This window comes from Zonotrichia albicollis, chromosome 1, assembly GCF_047830755.1.
Source record: "Zonotrichia albicollis isolate bZonAlb1 chromosome 1, bZonAlb1.hap1, whole genome shotgun sequence".
Taxonomy (NCBI): domain Eukaryota; kingdom Metazoa; phylum Chordata; class Aves; order Passeriformes; family Passerellidae; genus Zonotrichia; species Zonotrichia albicollis.
In genome coordinates this window covers 101774100-101796308 of record NC_133819.1, presented here as the reverse complement: position 1 = coordinate 101796308, position 22209 = coordinate 101774100, and the positions used below count along the sequence as shown (strand labels likewise).

General features: G+C 39.1%; 1 protein-coding gene across 1 annotated transcript in view; it reads left to right on the top strand.

Annotated features, from left to right (window-relative positions):
* CEP192 (centrosomal protein 192) overlaps window positions 1–22209 on the top strand; it is a 78301-nt gene that overhangs the window by 27511 nt on the left and 28581 nt on the right. The window contains exons 22-37 of the mRNA XM_074546577.1: window positions 2257–2321; window positions 2399–2590; window positions 7404–7527; window positions 7654–7784; window positions 9430–10447; window positions 10563–10686; window positions 11761–11932; window positions 13224–14103; window positions 15242–15390; window positions 17008–17238; window positions 18666–18791; window positions 19192–19326; window positions 19518–19581; window positions 20241–20380; window positions 20504–20596; window positions 21394–21509. Of these exons, the coding sequence (XP_074402678.1) occupies window positions 2257–2321; window positions 2399–2590; window positions 7404–7527; window positions 7654–7784; window positions 9430–10447; window positions 10563–10686; window positions 11761–11932; window positions 13224–14103; window positions 15242–15390; window positions 17008–17238; window positions 18666–18791; window positions 19192–19326; window positions 19518–19581; window positions 20241–20380; window positions 20504–20596; window positions 21394–21509 (3760 nt within the window). The remainder of the gene's footprint in view (window positions 1–2256; window positions 2322–2398; window positions 2591–7403; window positions 7528–7653; window positions 7785–9429; window positions 10448–10562; window positions 10687–11760; window positions 11933–13223; window positions 14104–15241; window positions 15391–17007; window positions 17239–18665; window positions 18792–19191; window positions 19327–19517; window positions 19582–20240; window positions 20381–20503; window positions 20597–21393; window positions 21510–22209) is intronic.

Below are 22209 nucleotides of genomic sequence, written 5' to 3'. Positions count from 1 at the left end.
AATCTGTAGTGATATTATATCATTATTTATAGTACATAGCTTCTTGCTGTGTACCCTACTCTTCCCATGAAGTGTGTTTTAAAACAAAACAAAAAGCATTCTAACATTTGCCACTGGTACTTATTGTATGAGCTGAGGCAACTCCTCTCACTTCCACAGTTTTTCCTTTGGACTTTAATGATTGTTTTCCTTTGTTGCAAGAAAAAGAGAAGAAGAGTAATTTTGTGTTGAGTGATGCTTATAAGAGAGGAAATAATTATCAATGAGGAATTACTACAAAATCAAATAGATGCAGTTACAATGTCAAAATTTGAGAGACTTGGCTAGCTGCTGATTTTTTGTGAAGTCCCTTAGGAATGTCTTGATGCTTAAAAATGGTATTGAAAAATATTGGAGCTTTTTGAGGGACTTGGGGACTCTCATCTTCCCTTGAATTCCAGGCTTTTTGTACCTCTGTTTACTTAAAAAGTTGTTTATTATCCTTAAGATATATCAGACTGATCTTCATGGGAGTCTATATATTTGTCATACAGGCTTGGATAATACACATGCAGTGCTATAAGCAAATTGATTCCTTAGCACCAAAATGTCATGTGTTCATCTGTTTTGTAAGAGATTCAAGCAATGTGTGCAACAGCATTTCTCCTAATCTCTCCTAATTTCTGAAGCTGACATGTAGGTGGGCTAACATTCTCAAGATGTCCATGGTCCACTCAAGATTCTTCTTTCTTTCAAAGCAAATTATGTCTAATGTTGTTTATTTTGAATGAATGATCAAACAGGGTTGACTGGTTGAAGTAATGTTTTTCAGCACTGTAGTGGTTTTCTGATGGGTCAAGTCAGTATCATTTGGGTGACACTTTCCTATCTACTATGTGAGTAATGTAGAATTCTCCCATGATTTTTCAGAATCATTATATTTCAGACACCTTCTATATCTTAGACTGGAGTTGTCAGGTGATTAGAATATTTGACTGTTATAAATTTTTCCAAGGCTACTTAGGTTTTTCCACCTGATAGATTTTTAAAAACTTTGGCTTTCAAGTCAATGAGCTTACCTCTTTGCATGGTAGATGATATTGCACTGACAGATTCCACGTGGTTGGCATTTTTCTGGCTGCTGCTCTGCTTGTCTGTCTGCAGTGGTGTTTGACAGCTGAAGAAATTTTATTTGTAAGGACAGAAAGGACGTGTTACATCTGATTCTTTGGTCTCTCGTTTATGACATGTCTCTGTAAGCAAACTGTGCACACAGTGTGTTCTTGTATGGAGTAGTGCAGGAATGCTCACTTGACAGTGTTGGGTGCTTCAGAAAGTCTCTTGGGGCTTTAGGGCTCATATAGAAGATAAAGAACTGATGCTGTCAGAGAGCTGAATATAACAACATGTCATTCACAGTGCCTTTAGGGGATGAACTTGGATTGCTCAATGAAGACGTATTCCAGCTTTGTCAACTCTTTTTTCCTCAGTGTGTATTGTGACTTCCCATGAGTAGTTTGATGGATAACAGTTGTATTCACCTTACAAGTTTGCATGCATTCTCAGCTTTTGCCCTCCATGCCTAGGGATGCTCTGTGTACAAGGACATGTATTTTTGAAGTTTTGATGAGCTTAAGGATGCATTTACATTGTGGTCAGGTGGTAGAGTAGTATCTCTTGATAACTTTTTCACAACATTTTGGTGCAGAGATTCTTAAGTGTTAGTTGTTCTGTAGATGATAATTGTGAAAATAGTACAGGCATTTGAATTCAAAAGTAAGATTGGGTTATTTGGCCTGTTAATTTGCATGGGTTTTTCATTAATAGGTACAAGCCAGTGTCTTTCTTTTGCTCCAATTCAAAGGTACCACCTTGATGGAAAAAATTTTCATCCTCAAATATAGTAAAGGTTTGATCTGATTTAGCCATGTGATGTTTGGTTCTAGCTAGTATGGGTATCATAACCTATAAAACGTTCTAGTTTAGCCTGGGGCTAAGGCTGTTAGAAACTTTCTTTATTTACCACTAAGTTAATTAGCTACATGCTGGTTTTACTTTGGCTTCTAAAAATCCAGCAAGAACTCCTTTAAAACTAATTTCCTATAACTTTTCTCACCAAACTGGGATTGAATAACTCCTAGTGTGCCCCAGACTGTCTCAGGTCTAGAATTTTATGTGCAATAACTTTCCATCAAATTGAGTTAATGATGACAAATAGTAATGATGGTACTTAGTAACTTTTGCTTTATTTTAATAAATATTCTCTTTGGTTTTAAGCTGAAGCAGCAGCTATGCTTGCACAAGACCAGGAAGAATTCGAGAAAGCACACAGGCTTATGCAGGTAACTAATGACCTCAATGCAAACAAAATAGTTTTCTTATTTACAAATTACAACTTCTGAAATCTCTTTGGTTGCAGGCAGGAAAGGTAGGCAGTCTGAATGCATCTGAATTAGCAAATACTTCATGGAGATCTGCTAATAGCTTCATTCTGCCAAGAACATCTGATCTTCATAAAGATGCCAGCTATTTACGTTTGTCTTTGGGGGAGTTCTTTGGTCAGAGGTCTGAAGCTCTTGGATGTCTTGGTGGAGGCAGTGATGTGAAACGGGTATGTATGTAAATGTTAGTATTGAGAAACAAGGAAAAGACAAGACAAACGGCAGCTAGCACTGGTTTTGTTATTTTGTAAACAGTTCTTTATCAGATCTAATTTTCTAAGTTGATTTAGGAAGGAAATTCTGTGTGTTACAGCTGTGGGTTGACTGGTTTCCTACTGGAATTTCTGATGTGAAGTGCTGCCTGGTGTTATTGCTGAATGTTGATCTTTGCCTTTTGGTCAGGAACTAATTATGTGTAGGATTAGAGGGAGAAAAGTACACCATATACAGGAGGCATGTTAGAGGTCCCAGCAAATTACCCACACAGTTGAGAGAAACGCTGGTCAGACAAGGGTATTTAAACAATGAGGGCATCTCTGAGTGGCGTTGATAGCCGATGTGCTATCTGGGCAGTGTCCGACTTCAGTAAAAATGTAGTCATTTAGATTCTGACTTACCAACCCCTGTATATGTCTTATATCTGGTGGATAACTGACGCTTTTCTCTTCTACTATTGGTAGACAGGATCTCATCTGTGTTTCATAAAAAAAAAAAAAAAAGGTGGGGAAGTGTGTACAATGAGAAGAAGTGGTCACACATGCTTGTGTAATTCACTTGTGTCCTGAGGAATTTTTGGAGTTGGCAGAGTTAGAGTCTGTCCTAAGCATTCCAAGGCTTAGTGGCAGACCATGCCTTCAGGCAGAGATAATGTGATGTACTTTATTTCTTTATTTTGAGTAACTGGTAGAAGTAAATTGTGTCCTGGTTTCAGTTGGAATAGAGTTAAGTTTTCTTTGTAGCGGTTAGTACAGTGCTGTGTTTTGGATTTAGTATGAGAATAATCTTGATAGCACACTGATGTTTTCGTTGTTGCTAAGTAGTGCTTACTCTAAGTCAAGGACTTGGGAGTGTTTCATGCTCTGCCAGTGCAGCAGGTGCACAAGAAGCTCGGACGGAGCACGGCCAGGACAGCTGACCCAAACTGACCAAAGGGATATTCTGTACCATAGAACATCCTACTCAGTCTGTAAACTGGAGGGAGTTGGCTGGCAGCCATGGATCACTGTTCAGGGACAGGCTGGGTGTTGGTCTTTGGCCAGTGAGCAATTGTGTTGTGCACCACTTGTTTCTCTTGGATGTTATTCCCCTCTCCTTCCTTTTCATTACCAGTATTATAGTTGTAATTTATTCTTGTGTCAGTTATTAAACTGTTCTTATCTCAACCCACAAGGTTTGCCTGTTCTTTCCAATGCTTTCTGTGGGGAATAGGTGGGGAATAGGTGGGGAGTGAGCAAACAGGTCTGTGGTACTTAGTCCCTAGCTGGGGTTCAGCCATGCCCGTTGTTAGTTTATTTTATCTGTGTATGGGAAGTGCAGTGTATGTGTTCAGATTGGGCATTTGCAATGCTGTATTATTTCTTAGTGGTATGAGAGGTATACCAAGCAAGCACTGTGGGCCAAAACTGCTTTGCAAGTGTATTGAATCTGTTTGTTCATTATTCAATTTACTCATGTGTTGCAGACATCTTTTCATTAAAATCCTTTCTTAGGATTTTTCCTTGAGAAGCTGCAGTTTCAGCAACCAAATGTAAACAATGATTATCTGCTGCTGTGGAATGCAACAAGTCCACCTGTGATTGCCTCTCTTAGATGTTTACAAGTAATGGCCAATCAAGGACTGAGCTCTCTCAGACAGAGTCAGAGAGAGCTCCTTTGTTTTCATTCTTTGCTATTCTATTCTTAGCTAGCCTTCTGAGAACTTCTCTTTCTATTCTTTTTAGCATAGTTATATGTTTTATATATATATCATAAAATAATGAATCAAACCTTCTGATCGTGGAATCAACATTCTCGTCTCTCTCTCATCCTGCAAACCCTTGTGATCACGGTCACAATTGGTGACCCTGAGTGACTGAAGCGGAAATCATCACTTGGTGAGACCCCAGAGGAGCAATTGCTGCACTGGGTAAACCCCGAATGTGTGGCATTGATGGTTGCTTCACAAGTGATCACAGAAGTGGATTCTAGCCAGGAGCTGAAGAACTGAAGATCCTGATTTGGACAGAGTTCACAGCAAGGCTGACCACAAAGAGAACCTTCTGAAAAGACTCCAGGAAGATGGCCAGAAAGCTCAGCAGCACCATGCAGCTGGCCAAAGATTTTTGGACTCTGTCACAAAGTACTGCAGGCTTTTCCCTTCCTGATGATCCTGGCCTTCGCAGATTATGGCTGCAAAGGTGGTGGGGTCTTCCCACCAAGGCTGAAGTTCCTTTCTCCCCTTTAGAGAAAGGCAAAATGGGGTGAAGAATTCTTGGAATTGTCCTGGCAGAGAGACACTTACATGAGTTTTTTCTATGGGCAAAGCTTTTTGGCTTTTTTACGAATGTGCTGTATGCCCTGGACGTGTTTGTATGGGAGTGCATGGAATTCATTTTCCAATTCCTTTTGGACCGTGGATTCAGACACCCCCGAATTTACCTAACATTTAAGGCACTCTTCCTGGTCTTGAAGCGGAGAGCAGCTGTTTTTCCCTGGATTGCTAACTGCAATGGGCTCGCCCCATTTACCCCGACTCCAGAGGGAGCAGAACCTTTGGAGGGGGACCATCTGCTGCTTCCCAGCCCCCCTGCATCCCGGCGGGGGGGCAAAATTTTGCCCCGAGCTGAAGTTTTTTTTACTGCTTTTTCGGAGCATGCTCACATGGACCCGTTTTTCTCCCCTTCTTCTCTCTCTCTGGGGGATGAAGGGTGGGCAACACCGCCCTGGCCAGCGCCACGAACACCGCCCCAACCCGCCCCGCGGATTCGGGCGCTTCCCCGCGCGGGCCCTCCCGTGGCCGTTTCTTCAGCAGAGCCTGTGGGCGCGGCGGCCCCGCCTGCGAGCTCAGAAACATGGCTTCCTGCACCTGCGCCGCTGTTGCTAGGCAACCGCCATCCAGAGCCGCTTCCTCCGCTTCCCGCGGCCTTTGCCCGCAGCGCCGATGCTGGAGGTTGCAGCTGAGATCAGCGACCCGCCAGCCCCCTCGCCGCCTTCCACCGAGCCAGTCCCTGTTCAGGATGATGCTGAAAACGGCGCCAAGCCTGTGGGACCCTTGGAGCTGCCCGCGGTCCTGCCGCCCCCGGCAGCTGCTGCGGTGGCTTGTTTGAGCTCGGACCGTCCCGGGCCGTTTGTCCTTGCTGCAGCAGCCCCGGCCGCCGGCCGCTGGCCTCTCCTTCCGTGGAGGAGGTGTGGCTCGCCAGCTGGCTGTGGGTGCAGCCCGTCTGCTTGCGTTCAAAATCAGTCTTCTTAGTGGGCTGGGGGGTGTCTGTTCGGGGATTGCCCCTTGGAGGTTGCCGTCTCTGTTGCCCCTCGCGCATCCCAGTGGTGAGGGGCAGGTGGGTCCCGAAAGTTCTGTCCCCTGGTCCCCAGGCCGGAGAAGGTTGGCGTGGTGCCGTGAGGCAGATGGGAGCAACATCATCTGCATTTTCATTGCAGAGGCAGAGGGCACAGCGAGAAGCGATCATGGCTTGTTTGCTGTGGGGAACAAACATTCCTAGAGCCGAGATGAAGATTCTTGGAATGGCTTCTATTCCCCTGCTGCTGGCATGCCTTGGTGATTTTGGGGAAAAGGCAAATGGCCACTCGTCACTCGTTCTGCCATTGTACTGGCAGCGGAGTGCAGGCCTGTGGCAAGGCAGAGCCTGCCTCATGGGTTGGGCCCTGGCTGTTGGGCTAGGGTCCCTGGGCTAGGGCCACCTCCCGGCCTCCTGATGGGTTTGGGGGTTTTGCTTCCCCCTTCTGGTCCTGGGGCACTGTCCACATGGGCCAGGGCCTTCCAGGGCCTTTCTCATGCTCTACTGTTGCTGCTGCTGCTGCTCTTTCCGGAAAAAAAAAAAAAAAAAAAAAAAAAAAAAGGGTTGAAATAGCTGGCAGCAGCTCTGAAGCATTGAAGGGCCAAAAATTAGCTTCAGCCCAAGTTGTTCAATAAAGGGCTGTGGCCAGTACATTCCAGAAGTTGTCTCAAAATTGTTAGAAAATTGTTTTATGACTGTCAATGGACTTTTGATAACTATTGATGGATTTTTCTGCAGCAAGCCTGTTTCAGGACCAAAAAGGAGTTTCAGAGATGACAAAGAGGAACATCTTCAGTCCATGGACTTTTCCTGAAACTCAGCTGTTTGGACTTGGACTTTCTTTGCATTGTTTTTGCATTTTCTTATATTGTAAGATTGTTTTAGTGATATGATAGAATTTTATCTTCTACAGGTGAAGAAATTCCCTGTTCATTCCACACCAGCACTTGAGTGAGGTTTTGATTGGCAACAGATAACCTGTCAAGTGTTTGTTCTTTCCTCTGCATGTGCACAGCAGAGAAAATTGCAAACACTTTTCTTTTTAATTTAACAAAATAAAAAAAGGTGACATGTCGCAGACATCTTTTCATTAAAATCCTTTCTTAGGACTTTTCCTTGTGAGAAGCTGCAGTTTCAGCAACTGAATGTAAACAATGGTTATCTGCTGCTGTGGAATGCAACAGGTGGATCCGTGATTGGTCTCGTGTGGATGTTTGGATTTACTGACCACTCATGGCAGAGCTGGCTCTCGCTCTCTGTCTGAGCCACAGATCTTTATTATTCATTCTTTTCTATTCTTAGCATAGCTAGCCTTCTGAGAACTTCTCTTTCTATTATTTTTAGTATAGTCATATGTTATATATATATATATATCATAAAATAATGAATCAAGCCTTCTGATCATGGAATCAACATTCTCGTCTCTCTCTCATCCTGCAAACTCTTGTGACCATGGTCACACTCATGCTGTATTCTGGGATATTTTTTATAGCCATCTTTTGGTTACTATATTACATCTCCGAAGAAGAGACAGCCTGTTCCTTTGCTCATGAGATCTGATTCATCAGGAGGTGACATCGGCCGAGAGATTTCACAGTTGTCTGAGGTGTTTTCAGGTACTTATGGAGCAGCTCTTTTTTTCTATGGGGCATTAAGGGAGCATATGTATCCAATGATGCAGGTTTTTTAGACAATTTCCTTACTGTAAATTAATTGCTTTTTTTTGATGTTGTTGTTGTTAGATGACTTGGAAGCACAAACAAAAAAACATGCAAATTTTACCAGCTCTGAAGGTTCAGGGCATAGGGTGGATACTGCTGCTGGAATGCGTGAAAATATTAATACAGAAGCTGCTACCAAAAGTAAAGCAAAGGTATTTCTCTTGTATTTTTCTTTAAAGTGCAACTATGAACTGAAACAAAATTAAAATTATTCCAATTATTATTGTTTCTTTGAATACAGCTACATTTTGGCTTTCACGTCAGCTCACTGCTTTTTGTATTGATCATTTGAATCCTAGTAGGTGCCCCTGTTTCTTAGGTAGGTTTGATTAGAATAGCATGATCCATTAGTAGTAGTAAGTTAGGTGATAGTATCACCATCTTATTTTCCTTTTCCTTTCTGCTTCACTTTAAGAATTGCTCAGTCTGTCAGCCCACAGTTTTTCAGAGACTCATAGGCCATTGATGTTCTGTGATCAAGTTTCTGAATTTCAGCTGTGTCTTCCCCTTCTATTTTTTTAATGAAACAGCTTACCTTTAGCATTGGAATAAAATATTTCAGTTGATAGAATTTAAGAAGATAAGCATGGTGCAAGTCTGAGAAAACTGTCTTTTTAGTTTGGTAGTCCTTGATACCTACCTTCCCTGTCTGTGTCTCCTCCCTAAGCCGGCTGTCAGCACTCCTCCTAATGCAGGCCAGGATGCTGTTGAGCTTCTTTGCCTGGCTTGTGGTCAACTTCCTGTCTGCCAGGACCCTCGAGTCCTTTTCTGCCCAAGCTGCTTTCCAGATGGTTGGCCCAGGGCCTGTACAGGGGCCTGGGATTATTCCTCCTTATGTGCTGGTCTTCACATTTCCCTTTGAACTTCTCAGCCGATCTTTCTGTCTTGTTGAGCTCTCTCTGAATGACAGCTGACTCTCTTGGTCTATCAGCCACAACTCCCAATTTTGTATAATAATGGAACTTCTTGAAGGTAACATCTGCCCAATCATCCACATCACTATTGAAGTTGCTGAACAGTACTGGCCCCTGTCTTGATCCCCAGGATACTCTACCAGTGAGTGACTGGCCTCCTGATGGACTTTAGTGCTGCTGATCTACCTTTTGAGCCTGGCAGTTCAGCTTGTTTTCAGTCCAGTCATGGTGTGTGTGTCTGCTCTGTGCTTTATCTGTCTTTTGATGAGGAGGTTGTTAAGTCATGCATGTGTATCTACAGGAGGACAGGTGGTTTCAATTCTTCCTGAGTCTTTCTGTCTGAGAGAGACAGAAAGGTCCAGAGCCCAGCTTCCAACTGTCTACCTACTCTGTGCCCTTTGCTAAGAATAGCCAGTGTGAAAACTAAAGAAGAAATCAGACTTGAGTAGTAGAAAAAGCTGTAGGAATAGCTGTGTCTTCTCTCTATAGAGGCAGATGATTTCAAGTTAATTTGGATGTTACTGTATATTTGATCATGGTAACTTCTCTGCTGTTTGTCCCTGATAGGATTTTCCTCCCAGTTCTTTCAACTGGACTGAATAAAGCATCTTAGGATTTTTAAAGTTTCACAGGAGCTAAGGCTTCCTAGTAGAAGGAAGAATTATTTATTGTTATTATTTAGTCTAGAAAAGCTTTTGTGAAGTAGACTTTAAAAATCAGGAGAGTGAGAATGTCTGTTGCAGCGTTCCTTCTAGACAGGTGTTTCAAAATGCATCAACGAAGAGTGTTAATATAGTCCCATATCCTAAAATGCAAACATGAAACAAAACATTAAACAAAAAGTTTTTTGCTGTGATGCTTAACTCATTTTGTTTTGTTCTAGGATGGAATTCATAAAGGCAAGTTTGAGGATAGCTTGTCTAATAATTCTGACTCTGTCTTGAGTATCAGCACAATTGCAAATGCTATTGCTAATGCTTCCTCCAGTGCTGAACCTTCCCAGCTAGCTGCTATGATGATGGCACTCTCCAATAAAAGTAAAAGAACACGTGTCCTTCCTAGAGCTGTTAAAGAGGCTAAACTCTCTACTAATGAGGCATTATCCAGCAATGAGGAAAATAGTACATTTGATATGGAAAAATACCTCAAAAAAACAGATGAGAACAGATGTGAAAGTGAATACGAGAGTGTCATGAAACATGAAGCATCTGTCCAGAACTTTACATCTGATACCTTTTTAGTGGGTAAAGAGAAATGTAAGGATGCTTTTGCAGAAGACTGGATCAATAATCACAGCAAACAGCAAGGAATAGAGAAGCGATTGCTTGATTATCTTAATGAAGAAGGTGACAGTCAGAATTTTTCTAGTCTATCTGGTGTTCCCAGCCACAGAGATGTAAATGCAGATAATGTTCGGTGTTCAGAAAAGTTGTCAGATTTGGTAAATCGTAAACATTTACAGTCAATGGATGCCAATATTGGATCAGAGACACTTAATGAAAATGAAGCCCACACATGTGGAATTCTCTCAGCAGCAAAACTGGAAGTGGCACAGCGACATCTACTTGCTTACCAGAACAGCAATCTCACTAATGCATGTAGTATAGGGGAAGATAGAGAAACAGCAGATCAAGCAGCAAATGCTGTTCCTGAACCGTGTAATGATTTAGTGGAGAGAAGTGCAGGAAATACCGTGCCCCTCAGCAACTTAAAACCTGCCAAGCAATTGAGTAAATGTGTCTCGGTAAGTCCTACAGCAGCCAAGCCTGTGCAGAAATTGAACAGTGATGACAGGAGGCAAAATACAGAGAAGAGAAACAAGGATGCCAGTACTCCTCATAGGGGGAATGCAAAACATGTGACTTTTGAGAAGCTGTCCCCAACTTTCCAGACTAATACTGGTAAGTAAACCTATATAGATGCAATTATTTGTTGAAAAAGCTTTTTTTTTTTTGTCAGTAAACTTGTTTCCTGTCCATAAATAAATATGGTGCTTAAATTTTGTTTATTTGCCAGAGCATAAACCCGTTCTACCTGAATGTGACTTAAATCTGGAGGGTGAGCAGTGTAGCTTCAGACCTTCAACTTCACCTCTGATTCACTCTTCTCCTAGTGAGACTTCTGGAACAGCATTTTCAGGGTAAATTTCTTGGTGCAGGTTACAAGAATTAGTGCTTCATAAGGATTGTTGAGGGATCATGTGTTCGTTTGAATGTTGACTGTGATCTTTATTAGGCTAAGACTTCCTTATACATTAAGCTGGACATTGTATAGACCAATGTAGATGTGTTTTTTAAACTTAGAAGTATTTTGCTCCATCTGGTTCTCTGATTTGTGTCATTGCCTATTGTGGGAGAGGGTGGGTAGAAATATTTGTGTGGCTTTTGACTATTTTGATACATACTAGTGTGCAAGGTTTAAGGTTACCTTAGCAACTGAAAGTACAATGTTTCTTAAATGAGTTCCAGTAACAGTAAGTATCATAAGATTCCAACTAAATTAATTTTGCAATCTTAAACACTAACATGGCCAGTAGCTAATGGTTGTGTGCAGACTGATAAGATGAGGCAACTGATTTCCCTGACTTAACTTTGAACTTCGTTGTTTGGTATTTAATGTTCGTGTTTGGATGTGTTATTAGAATTACAGGCTCTCTGGCATTTCTCAGAAATTAATATGTGCAGGAGAATGTGTATTTTTGCAGCCATGTTATATAGCTCTTAGGATGTCCGGTTAAAATTGTCAGTGCTTTAATTGTTGTCATGTTAGCTTTTTTTGTTGAGCAAAGTGCTGAGAGACCCTGTGTTTTCAGGTGTTTGAAATGAAGAGAATCTCAGCAGTGAATAGGAAATCTAATGGTGTGATGGAAGGTTAAATGATTTCATTTGACTTTTTAATCTAGTTAGATACAAGTATATTGATTCACCTCTTTTAATAAGTTGTGTTGCTTCTGTGGCCTTGGCATCTGAGGTCAGTTTTGGAATTCTGATGTTTTACCTATATGGATTTATATAGAATGAAAATGTGTTTTGTGTACATCAAAGCCAGAACTTGTAAAGATTGGGAGCTGATTTCTCATTTCTACTGCATTTAACAGAACAACTAATTAAGTTGACTTTTAGAATAGTATAGGTAATGGCTAACACTGATTTTCTTGATGGCAGCATTAAAAGTATATATTTTATTATTGGCCTATTTTGAATCTCTTTTTTAGATCTGAAGTGGACTTTACTCACCCATCACGTTGTCAGGAATCTCCTTGCAAAGAGAATGTGGTACCTCCGTCTGTTTACTCGAGCCCAAGCATGAGCAGGTTAACCTATGTCTCTGCATCCGGCAGCGCCCGTAAGAACTCAGCAGTGATGCGTAGTCCAGAGACATCCTGGGTAAGGAAAAAATCCAGCACCTCAACCTTACCCCCAAACCAACATTTATAGGTCAAAGTAATTCTAAATTAGAAAAGCCTTAAGGGTTTTCAAACAGTTTAGGATATGCTGTGCATAGGGAGAAGGTATTCTTCTTTCCAGCTTCTGAGTTATATGGAAATTTGAGTTTTGATATCAACTCTGCTAAATGCGCACACTCTAATAAATACAAACATAGTAAAACAATCAAAGAACTAGGAACTTTTGAAAAAGTTTGAGTTGATGTATTTTTTCCTTTAATTCTTTTTGATAGTTTCTCATTAAGTCATTCTGTTCTTGGAATGTGCTGCAGTATTCCAGTAGTATTTTGCAGGATCTATATTGTTCTCATCATACCTGAGGCTCCCTTGCTGTTCAGCTTCAGCTGTTGGGAGAATAATTTTCCTGGTTTGTTTTTTTTCTGGAGAAATATTTATAAATACATAATGTAGCTTGGACTACTTTTTTCAGGACTGAAGCTATAATTTTCTACCTCTGACAGTCATTCTCACTGTTTTTACTGGTTTAGAAGAGAACGTGCACTGAGGGTAAAATTTGTGTTCAGACTTGCAGTCTTACCCTGATTAAAATAATTGGCAATCTTTTATCTGAATTTGTGCATTCCTTGGAATCTGAAATCTGTTATGTCTCCCCCTTTCCAAAGTCTGTGTAATTGTGGATGGAATTGTAAAAACAGACAGATAAAACCTGAAGAACCTTTCTGATTTACATGCATGTCTGTAATATGAATATGAATGCTTATTCCAGCTATACCCTACCTGTCAAAATGGCAGTTCTCTGGACTTCAGTGATTTCTTATGAGCGCACAAAGAAAATGTCTATATCAGTGCATTTCCATGCATCTCAAATCCTTTTTGGTTACTGATTTGGTTCAAGACCATTCAGTTTTTTGGTTTTTTTTAATCTGTCTAGTATGTCTGGTGTGTTGTCAATGCTGTTTTGAACATAAATCTAAAAATACAGCACCACAGAGACCGCTGCAGAGAAAATCAACTCCATCTCAGCCAGACCCAGTAAAATGTGTCTTAAGGACAGCAGACAGGTTGATGCTGCAAGTTTTCTTTTTCAAGGTGAAGAGTCACAGTTAAAAAAGTAAAACTTCAGACAAGACAAACTTGATTATTTATATTGGATGGCAGTCCCAATAATGATCAGACAGGAAAGTTTCCAGGCAGCACAGAAATACGTGTGTCTTATGTACCCTATTGCTTTTCTTAAATATGTGATACTGCATGTTATATTTGTTTACTAGGAGGAAGATGCTGGTGAACTGAGCACAACAATAGTTCAGGCCAGCCCAGTTCCTCTGCAGGAACATAGAAAAGAAAATCTAGAAGACCGCTCATGTCAAAGAAATAGAAAAAAAGCAATACTTAGTACTGACCAGGAACAAGAAGAAAATGAACTTGCTGGTCTTCAAAGAAAACCTCATAATGTACTGGACCAAGAACTGGCCAAAGAAGGTTTTCTGAGGATGAATCAGCTTCCATATATTCCTTCAAATGTACCAGCAAATCATGAAGAGCTAGACCGTGTTAAATCAGCTTTACCAAGTAAACACTGCACCTTTCCGCCACTTTCTGTCAACATGGATGCACAAGAACTGTGTCAGGATCAAACAAACAAAGCACAGAGACAAGGATTGCCTGTTTATTCTGGATTAAACACCGGTTTGCCATGCAAACAAAACCCATGTGGTGAACAGCATGTTCATATATCAACTGTTAAATCCCATGTCACTACCTCTGAGAGTCAAGCAATCTCCTCTTCGGTCCCCACCTTGCTTACAGGGCATTGTCTCGCAACAACTCCATTTGCGCAACAGCATCTGGGAGCTAAACAACCTCCAGGAAATGCAGTTCTGTCTCACTTTCATGGCTGCAATGCTGCAGGTTTTGGCCTTCCAGCAGGGCTTCCTTGTTCTGGTATCCCAGGAGGACATGTTGAGAATCCACTTATGTTAGGAATTCCTTTAGGTCCAAATATTGGTCCTGGCTTTTTGGGTGCAGCTTCACTTTATAATCCACACAGTACCTCATGGAATAATAATATCTTAAATATAAAACCATGTACTGGACAACCTCTTGGAGCTGGGGGAAGGGAGTGGGAGTTGTCGAAGTCACCTGATAATGGTGAGTGTGATTTTTACAGTGTATTTGAAATACAGCTGTGGACAGGAATGGTGATAGTGATATTGCTTATGTTAGAGTAAATACAATTAAGATGGTACTAAATGTAACTGCAATTATTGTTTGTGCAAACCCTGTTACTAGTTTTCCTTTAATGTTGTTCTCTGAATTTAGTGCCTATTCTTATAGCTCCCCTAATGGTCTTAAAAAAAACATTTATCAGAATTTCAGCATTCTTCAATATTAATTAGTTGTCTGTTTGTGTGAAGGATGTAGCACTACCTTTCATAGGAGGAAGAGAAATCCTAGCTGCAGTTCAAACTAGGCAAGACAAGTCATGCTCTTGAAATTCCATTGTATTTTATCTGGAAAGTAGAGGACATTTCTATTTTCAGCCTAATTTAGTGTTAGCAGTCAGTGAAGGCCAAAACTCATAAGAAATTTGAACCCCATGGAGGGTTGAAACTGTTTGCTGGTTATGCAGGGAAGGATGAGCTAAGTGTTCTCTGTCCTTTCTAGACTTAGCTCTAAACCTAAGCAACACAAATTACTATTTAATTTTAAAAACTTATTTTAACCTACAGTCTTGCTGTACTTTTTTTTTTCCTGGCTAATTCTTTCAGCCTAAATGACAAACTAGTAGAATTGAAGATTTGAATATATAAGAGTTTAGAGCTTGTTTATTGATTGTTCCAAATCATTGATCTTAGTGCATTTTAAAAGAGTGAAATACTCCTTACCAATTTTTATGCTAACAAGATTTTGTACTAGTAATGTTCAGATTTTCCGAGCTGGGCTAGTGCTGATTAAATTGTGACCACAGAGTGTTTATCAAGTATGTGTGTGTGTGTGTATATATATATATATATAAAATATATACACACTTTGTGGGTCTGTATGGAATGTGCCATTTCCATAAGTATTTGCTTGTGTGACAGTAAAACTTTAAGATGCAAATTAGAAATGATCAAAATGTCAAATTTCACGCTTATGAAAAACATTCTTATGAGAACTGTGGGAGTCAAACATTTCCTTGCCATAATGAAGCATTTGTCAGATGAGTTCACAAACTTGGTGGCAGCCTGAATGCTGATTTGCTTCTGAGTACTTGTAACTAATAGGAGCATTTTTTCTTCCAAAGGACATATAAAAGTGCCAGAAGAACTGAAGTTTCCTACTGCCTGTTGTGTGGGAATTGCATCTCAGACAGTTCTTAGTGTTTATAATCCAACTGACCGGTGGTTGCAGGTCAACATTGGGATACTCAGTGTTTCAGTTAATGGGGAAAGGGTAAGAGATTTTTTCTTTTTCATAAAACTGATTAATATTGTAATCTTAGCAGATATCATATGTAAAAACAAGGCCCTCTGTACAGATCTGTGATTTTTTTCCTGTTTTATCATTAATATGCACAAAATCAATGCTAATTTCTTTAGCCAGGCCACCTGACTTCCTCTAGCAAGTAGACTTTGTGAGGTAAATGCCACATGAGGATTGTTCTGTAGAATTATATTGTGTGTATGTAACGTGGAAGGTTTGAGTTTGAGTTATTCATTCCCACCTTTGTACATGCAAGAAAAGTCAACCATAGGCCAGAAAACATCCATGCTACTGAAAAAAACTGCTATAGGACTGTTAGTGCAAAAATATTTTTGGCAGTTTTCTCCTCTTTTTCTTGCAATCAGGAGATCTTGAGTGATGGAAAATGAGAAATATTTAGGGCAGGCTTCAAGCTAGATGGGTTGTCCTGTGGGTTGTAGGTAGCTTGTAGGCCATATGTTGGCTGTCTTCCACTTCAATTTTGTTAAATTCTGTATAATTCTGTTATCATACTAATAGTTCCAGAAGTTAAATACCTTGAGAACTTGAGAATGAGTTAGATTCAAGGTCCATCAGAAGGATTTAATTTCTTTTATTGATGAATAGACTTAGTAGATAAGAATATAACAACAGAACAGGCATAGGATGCTCTGAGCTTTTGGCAGTTTGATACCTGGTAACTTTAGTTAGCTGTTATTCCTGTTCTTACTAGTTTTTGGTATAGTGCTCTTTATCTAGCTAATCTGTTGAAACTATGAAGTGTTGTCCACAGTTCAGTTCAGCTGTAGATTGTATCAAGTATTGCTTTTTTCTTTTTTAAAATACGGTTCATGCTGGTTTTATTTCGTCCATATTACTGAGGAATAGCAGACAATTATTTGCTTTAAATATTGCATCTTATAAGTCTTAGAAATCCTGATCACATCCCTCAGGTATATTCTTCCAGCAGATGTAGCATGTGTCTTTCCAGGGGTATGATTTCTGGTTTTGATCTTGTTTTCTTAGAATGCTTCCTCTTTGAAGAACATCAGGCCACAATTCTGTATGCTTGTGTGTATGTATAGATGTGTGTGTGTGTTTGTGTGTGTGTGTGTGTATATAAGGATTTGTTGCATAATTTTCTAATCAGCTTCGTAGAGCTTTTATGCATCTCCTGTAAACAGTGATTCTGTTAGATCAAGAGGTGATTTTTTTAAAAATGAAATTGCTTTACAGTTGTTTTCATGAATAAATATATGCAATTGTTTGCACAGTGTGCTTAAAACCGATGTTTTTTCAGTCAACTTTGAGATCCGCTGCTGTTCTTTCTCAAAAATCAGGGTTTTACTTAATAATTTTCCCAGTGTCAATCTTTCACTAGATGGTAGAAAGAAACCTCAGCAATTTTCAGGCTGACTTGTCTGTTTAAATTAAAAGAAGAGATCTGCAGTCGAGCAGGATGCAAATGGGCCATGGATATGAAGATGCATTAATTAAATGGAGGAGAAATATATACAAAATGTCTGTGTTAAGCAGTGGTGCCAGATGGAAATGAAATGTCTTCTGGTAAAAGGCCTGTTTGAAAATGCCAGGTATTTTGTTTTTCAGATGGATCCTATGAAGTATCCATGTTTGGTTTTCAAGAATAAAACCATTGTAGGACCCTACTCTACCAACGACCTGAAAATACTTTTCTTACCCTCCCGCTCGGGCATCTTCCAGTGTATCCTCAATGTTTCATCTTGGCCAGTTTCTGCAGATGCTGAGACAATCGTTCAGTCAGAAGCTTTGGCAAGCAGGGTAGTTCTGACAGCAGTTGCTGAAAATCCTAATTTAGAAGTAAGTTGCTGTTTATTGTGGGTCTTTTGTTGTTGCAATTTTATGAATAATTTCATGACACTGGAAAATAATAGGATTGCAAGGTTGCTCCTCAAAGAAACCTGGAATTTCATATGTTTGAGTGGAATAGAGGAAATTTTTGAGAAGCACATTGTTATCTGGGAAGTTCCAGTTGTTCAAAAACAGCTAGCTAGAAGTGAAGGCTTCTGTGTGGAAAGAATAAATTAAAAATTACTTTTTTCTTGGGAAAAGACTGGGCATTACTTTTTAATTCTTAAGACCTTAAACATCTGATGCTTCGCTTATCAGATGCTTATCTGCTGTGTTGGATTGGGAATTTATCATAACAAAAAGCATTTATTTCCAATTGTAAGGATTTCTTTATTTTTTACATCAAGTAGGCTTTGTATTGGTTTCTCACTACCACTACCTTGTTTATGATTGTAGAGAATGTTTTCTTATTTTGGACTAATTAAAAATTAAAACTACATGCATGTGTAAAGTGCTTTTGTCTTGTGTCTTATCATGAAGAACAACCAAGTGAGAGAGTGTGACAATAATTAAATCTGGCTTCCTATAGTTCTTGATTTAAGAGTATGGACAGGCATAGAAAGGCTTGATGATACTTGTGGAGGTGCCTGAACAAATTACATGGTAGTCTGTGACATGGTTGATAAAAGTAAAATTTTCAGTCATCAGCCACAGTGGACATTTTCTTTTAATTTATGGTGGTCTTATAACTTGTTTTGGGCTAATTGTGTATTGAAGTAATGAACGCACACAAATTGACATAATTTTTAATGCTTCTTCAATAAATTTTTATTTCTTTTTAATGCATTTTTAATGCTTTCACATGTAGTCCATTCTCCATGTTACTCATAGTATATTCAAACTTGTGTCATGTTCAAATAAAATTTAAACCTTGTGCTCAATCTCTGCATGTTGTTACATTCCTGAGATTGGAAAAAGTACCAAATAAAAGCTGTATTTTGCTGCAGATCATGACATTTAGGTGTTTTTAAGCGAGCAAAAATTACTGTCCCTTATTTTCTTAACTTTCAACTTGCTGAAATGTGTTTTTAGCTATCTAAAACTGGCATTTCTTACTTGCTAGCAATAATCATGGTTTAAACTGACTTTTAATTAATTTGAATTATCCAAAATAACTTGATTGTGTGCTGGATTTTGGTGGATAAACATTGCACTAAGACTGGCTTAATTGATTGAGGTAAAATGTATGGGAGATAGCCAATTGGCTGTAGCTCCTTCTAATATCAAAGAAAACATGATTCTTAGGCTGTAATAGTTTGTATTATATGTGGATATAGGGTTAAGAGGGTGAAATAGATGAGTAACATCCTGGTACTTTTGTAGGGTAGAGTGTTTTCAAGGTTTTCCTTCTAAGTTCTGCTTTGTTTTAAAACCAGGTGGAAACAGGAAAAGAAGATTGCCTGGATTTTGGTGACTTGCCTTTTGGCAATTTGAAGGCTCTTCCCCTAAAACTTATCAACAAAACCCATGCCTTTATGCCAATTAGACTTATTATTAACGCAGTAAGTACAGTAAAGTTCTGTATGTGAGAGCTAACATCTTGTGATACTGGATTTTAGTACCCAAACACTTTGTTACAGATCATTAAGAAATAGATCTTATATCACTCTTATCTATATCATTCGATATAAGACTTCTCAAGAAGTCTTCTTTTAGTCAGGAAATAAATAGTTTTTGCAGGGTGGTAATTTGATTCTGCTGTAATGGTACCAACAAAAATGCATCTGAGATAGGTGTGTGGGGTTTTGTTTCATGTTTCAAAGTTACAGCCTAAATTTGTTTTTTTTTTTTTTCCAAGCTACTTGAATTGTTCAAAACTTGTCTTGCATTTCTCAGCTTTGTGAGCATTGCTGTTACTGACAATAAGAGATTTAATACTTGTAATACTTCTCTTTTTGACAGAATGCAGTAGCCTGGAGGTGCTTCACCTTTTCCAAGGAACCTGTTAATACTTCTAATGAACAAATGGATGCAGTTTCTCAGACAGCAGCTCCATCAGTTGTAAACCATGTGATACATGCAAGCTATGATGGGCAAGTGAGTAGTTTATAGTTGGTCAATTCTTCTTTTTACTTGCTGTCTGAAGTGACAGTGCTGAATATTTGAGTTCACAGTAATGATTTTTGGGCAGCACACCTTTTGCATGTTCAGGTTTTGTGGGTGTTTTGTTTTCTCCTCTCAATAATTTTCTCCCTTCCATAAGGTGAGTCAACCAATTTCTTTTTCAGGATCCTGAAGCTTTAACAGTTTGGGTTCTGTTCCATGCACCTAAGAAACAAATTTCTTCTTCAGGTAAAATAATTGGATTTTCATTTCAGCTGAAACAGATTTGACTTTTAATGTATATGTGTTTTAGAATTGCAGGAACAGGCTGCAAGCTTGAAACATGTTTGGTTTGTGTGTGCTAATATTTCAGGTATCATATTCATTTTTAGTAACTGTAGGAGACAGAATGTCTCTATGTCTTAATCCTTTATGTATTACCAGGGACATTTTTACTTTAGTATGAAGCTGTACAAAGTTTACTGCAAGATGCCTGGAATTTGTGTTAACTCTTTTTGCTGAGGGAATTAAACCATCACTTAAGAAAATATTGCATTAATTGCAAAATAGATAATAAATTTGAAGAAATCTCTGAGTTGTTCTGACTTGCTGAATAGAAAATACTATGTATATCAACTAGTTTGGCTGGTGTGGTAGGATGAGTTTTTTTCTTTGCATTAGTGACAATTTCAGTTACATATGACAAAAAGGTAAAACTCTTAAATAAGGTTCTGTGAGACTTAATTTAAAAGAGGGGGAAAAAAGTGTTGCAGGAGTAATGGGAGAGCTGTTCTTCTCACCCCATGGATATGTTAAGATTGAAGAGTAGCTGAAGTGAGACGTGCATCCATAGGAATGGCCTTTGCTGTTGGCACACTTGCGTTTGCTACTCATGAAATTGTTCCTAGATTCCTTGGGTCCAGCAGAGGAGTTCCTGGCAAGAGTGGATGTGGAAGTGGATAGTCCAGGACCTAGCACTGTGATTAAAAGTATTTTTCTCAGAGCAAGAGCTGGAACAGCAAGGATACGCATTCCAAAGGACTTAGAGGTTTGTGTGTATTTACAAACTGTATTTCAAGAACAGTTGCCCTCTCCTGGCCTCCTACTTTTGTAATGTTTGGTTTTATTGTATATGTATATATACCGATGTACACTTACTTTATTTTTACAGAAAATACATCTGTCTGCTAGTGTGTGTTCAACAGTCAAGCAGCAGCTGCCATTGGTAAATTCTGGAAACATTAGTGTACATTTGAAAGTTCAGGTAGGTTGGCTTTTCCCTCTTGAAATCATTATTTTTGTGCTGTTCATATTGTACTGAAGCTAGAGGTGAGCCTTGCGATTTTAGCTCAGCTCTGTGGTTTGATAAAAGCTTTACAAGTTTACATACAGGGAATGAAAAATGCCAAAGAGATTTTCTTGCTTTTTTAGAAAAAGCTTATGGGTGTTCTTTTGCTCAACTTCAGTTTTACTTGTTATAACAAACATACCTTTATGATTTTTAATAAATTTTAGCTAAAATATTTGTTATGTGAAAGTAGTGAAGCCTGTGCTGCATAGGAGGTGTTAGTTAGCTGGTAGAGTAAAGTCTGCTTAAGGCAAAGATGAATATTAGCATTGGGAAGCATCTGTATTTTCTAACAAAACTGCAGTAGTTTTTAGTGTACATCTTGCCAACTTAAAGTGAATTCTTTTCAACTACGCCATATCTTTACTTGACCTTTTTGAGAATCTATGAAAAGTGTGGTTCCAGACTGAAAGATAACTAACCACATTTGAAATTTGCGTTTCAAAGTCAACAGAAGGAACAGTCGGTTCCATTTTACAAAAAGAGATGTGTTAGCCCATCATTTCTAAGATCAGAGGCCATGGAAATAGGATCTGCCACATTAAGTGATGATACTGGGTGCTAATTGATAGTGTTGAGGACGCCAGGTGTATTCAAATTGTCTGAATTGCATGTAAAACAGGTGCAGAACCAAATTGTATTACATTTTGTAGAAGTATTTAGTCCCTTAAAATAGGTAACTAACCCTCCCTTTTGCCCTTGCCTGCTTTCAGATATCAGATCAGGACAGCTGCTTTGCTGTTAAACCCGAGGATCTTTTCCTTTTTCCTGGAGAAGAACAAGTAGTGACTGTCCAGTTTTTTCCAAAAAGCACAACAACTACAGAAAGGTAATATAACTAATTCTGTGCTGCATATGTTAAACTGAACTACTTTTGACCTTAAGGTAATGAACAAATTGAAGGTTTCACCCATATGAGAGTTTTTGACTTCAGTTGTTCTCATGAGAGTTCTCATCCATTACAAAAGGATTTATGTTAAGGTTCACCTTTCTGTAGAATATCTGCCTCTTATAGGTATGTATAGCAGAATGAATAGATAACATTTCCTATCAAGAAATATTCTAAGACATGTTTAGTGTAAATAAACAGAGTAAATCCTGGTGGCCCTTTATCCAGTAGTTATTTCTAAAGTACAGCAAAGCTTCAAAATACTTACCTTCAGCAGCCCCTTCAGTTGCTTCCCTCTTTCTCTCTCTGCTGAGGCAAGGGAAATGTTATTTCTGTTTTACATGTGAAAAAATGTCAAGAACAGATCAGGATCCTAAGTATTTATTTGTCTGCTGTACTCAAATAAAAGTTTGTTCTGTACAACACTAATGTACAAGTTCCTTTTGCAGATGGATGAAGCATTCGTAGTTTTGCTCATTAGCTCCTGTTGAACTTCATGCTGCAAAATAAACTTGATTGGTTCAAGTGACAATTAAGATGTCATGTGAGAGTTTTTGGCAATGACTCATTTCTCCAGAGCAGCTTTTCCTCTCTTGTTACATGACTTCCAGTTTCTGCAAGAATGGACAAAGGAGTATCA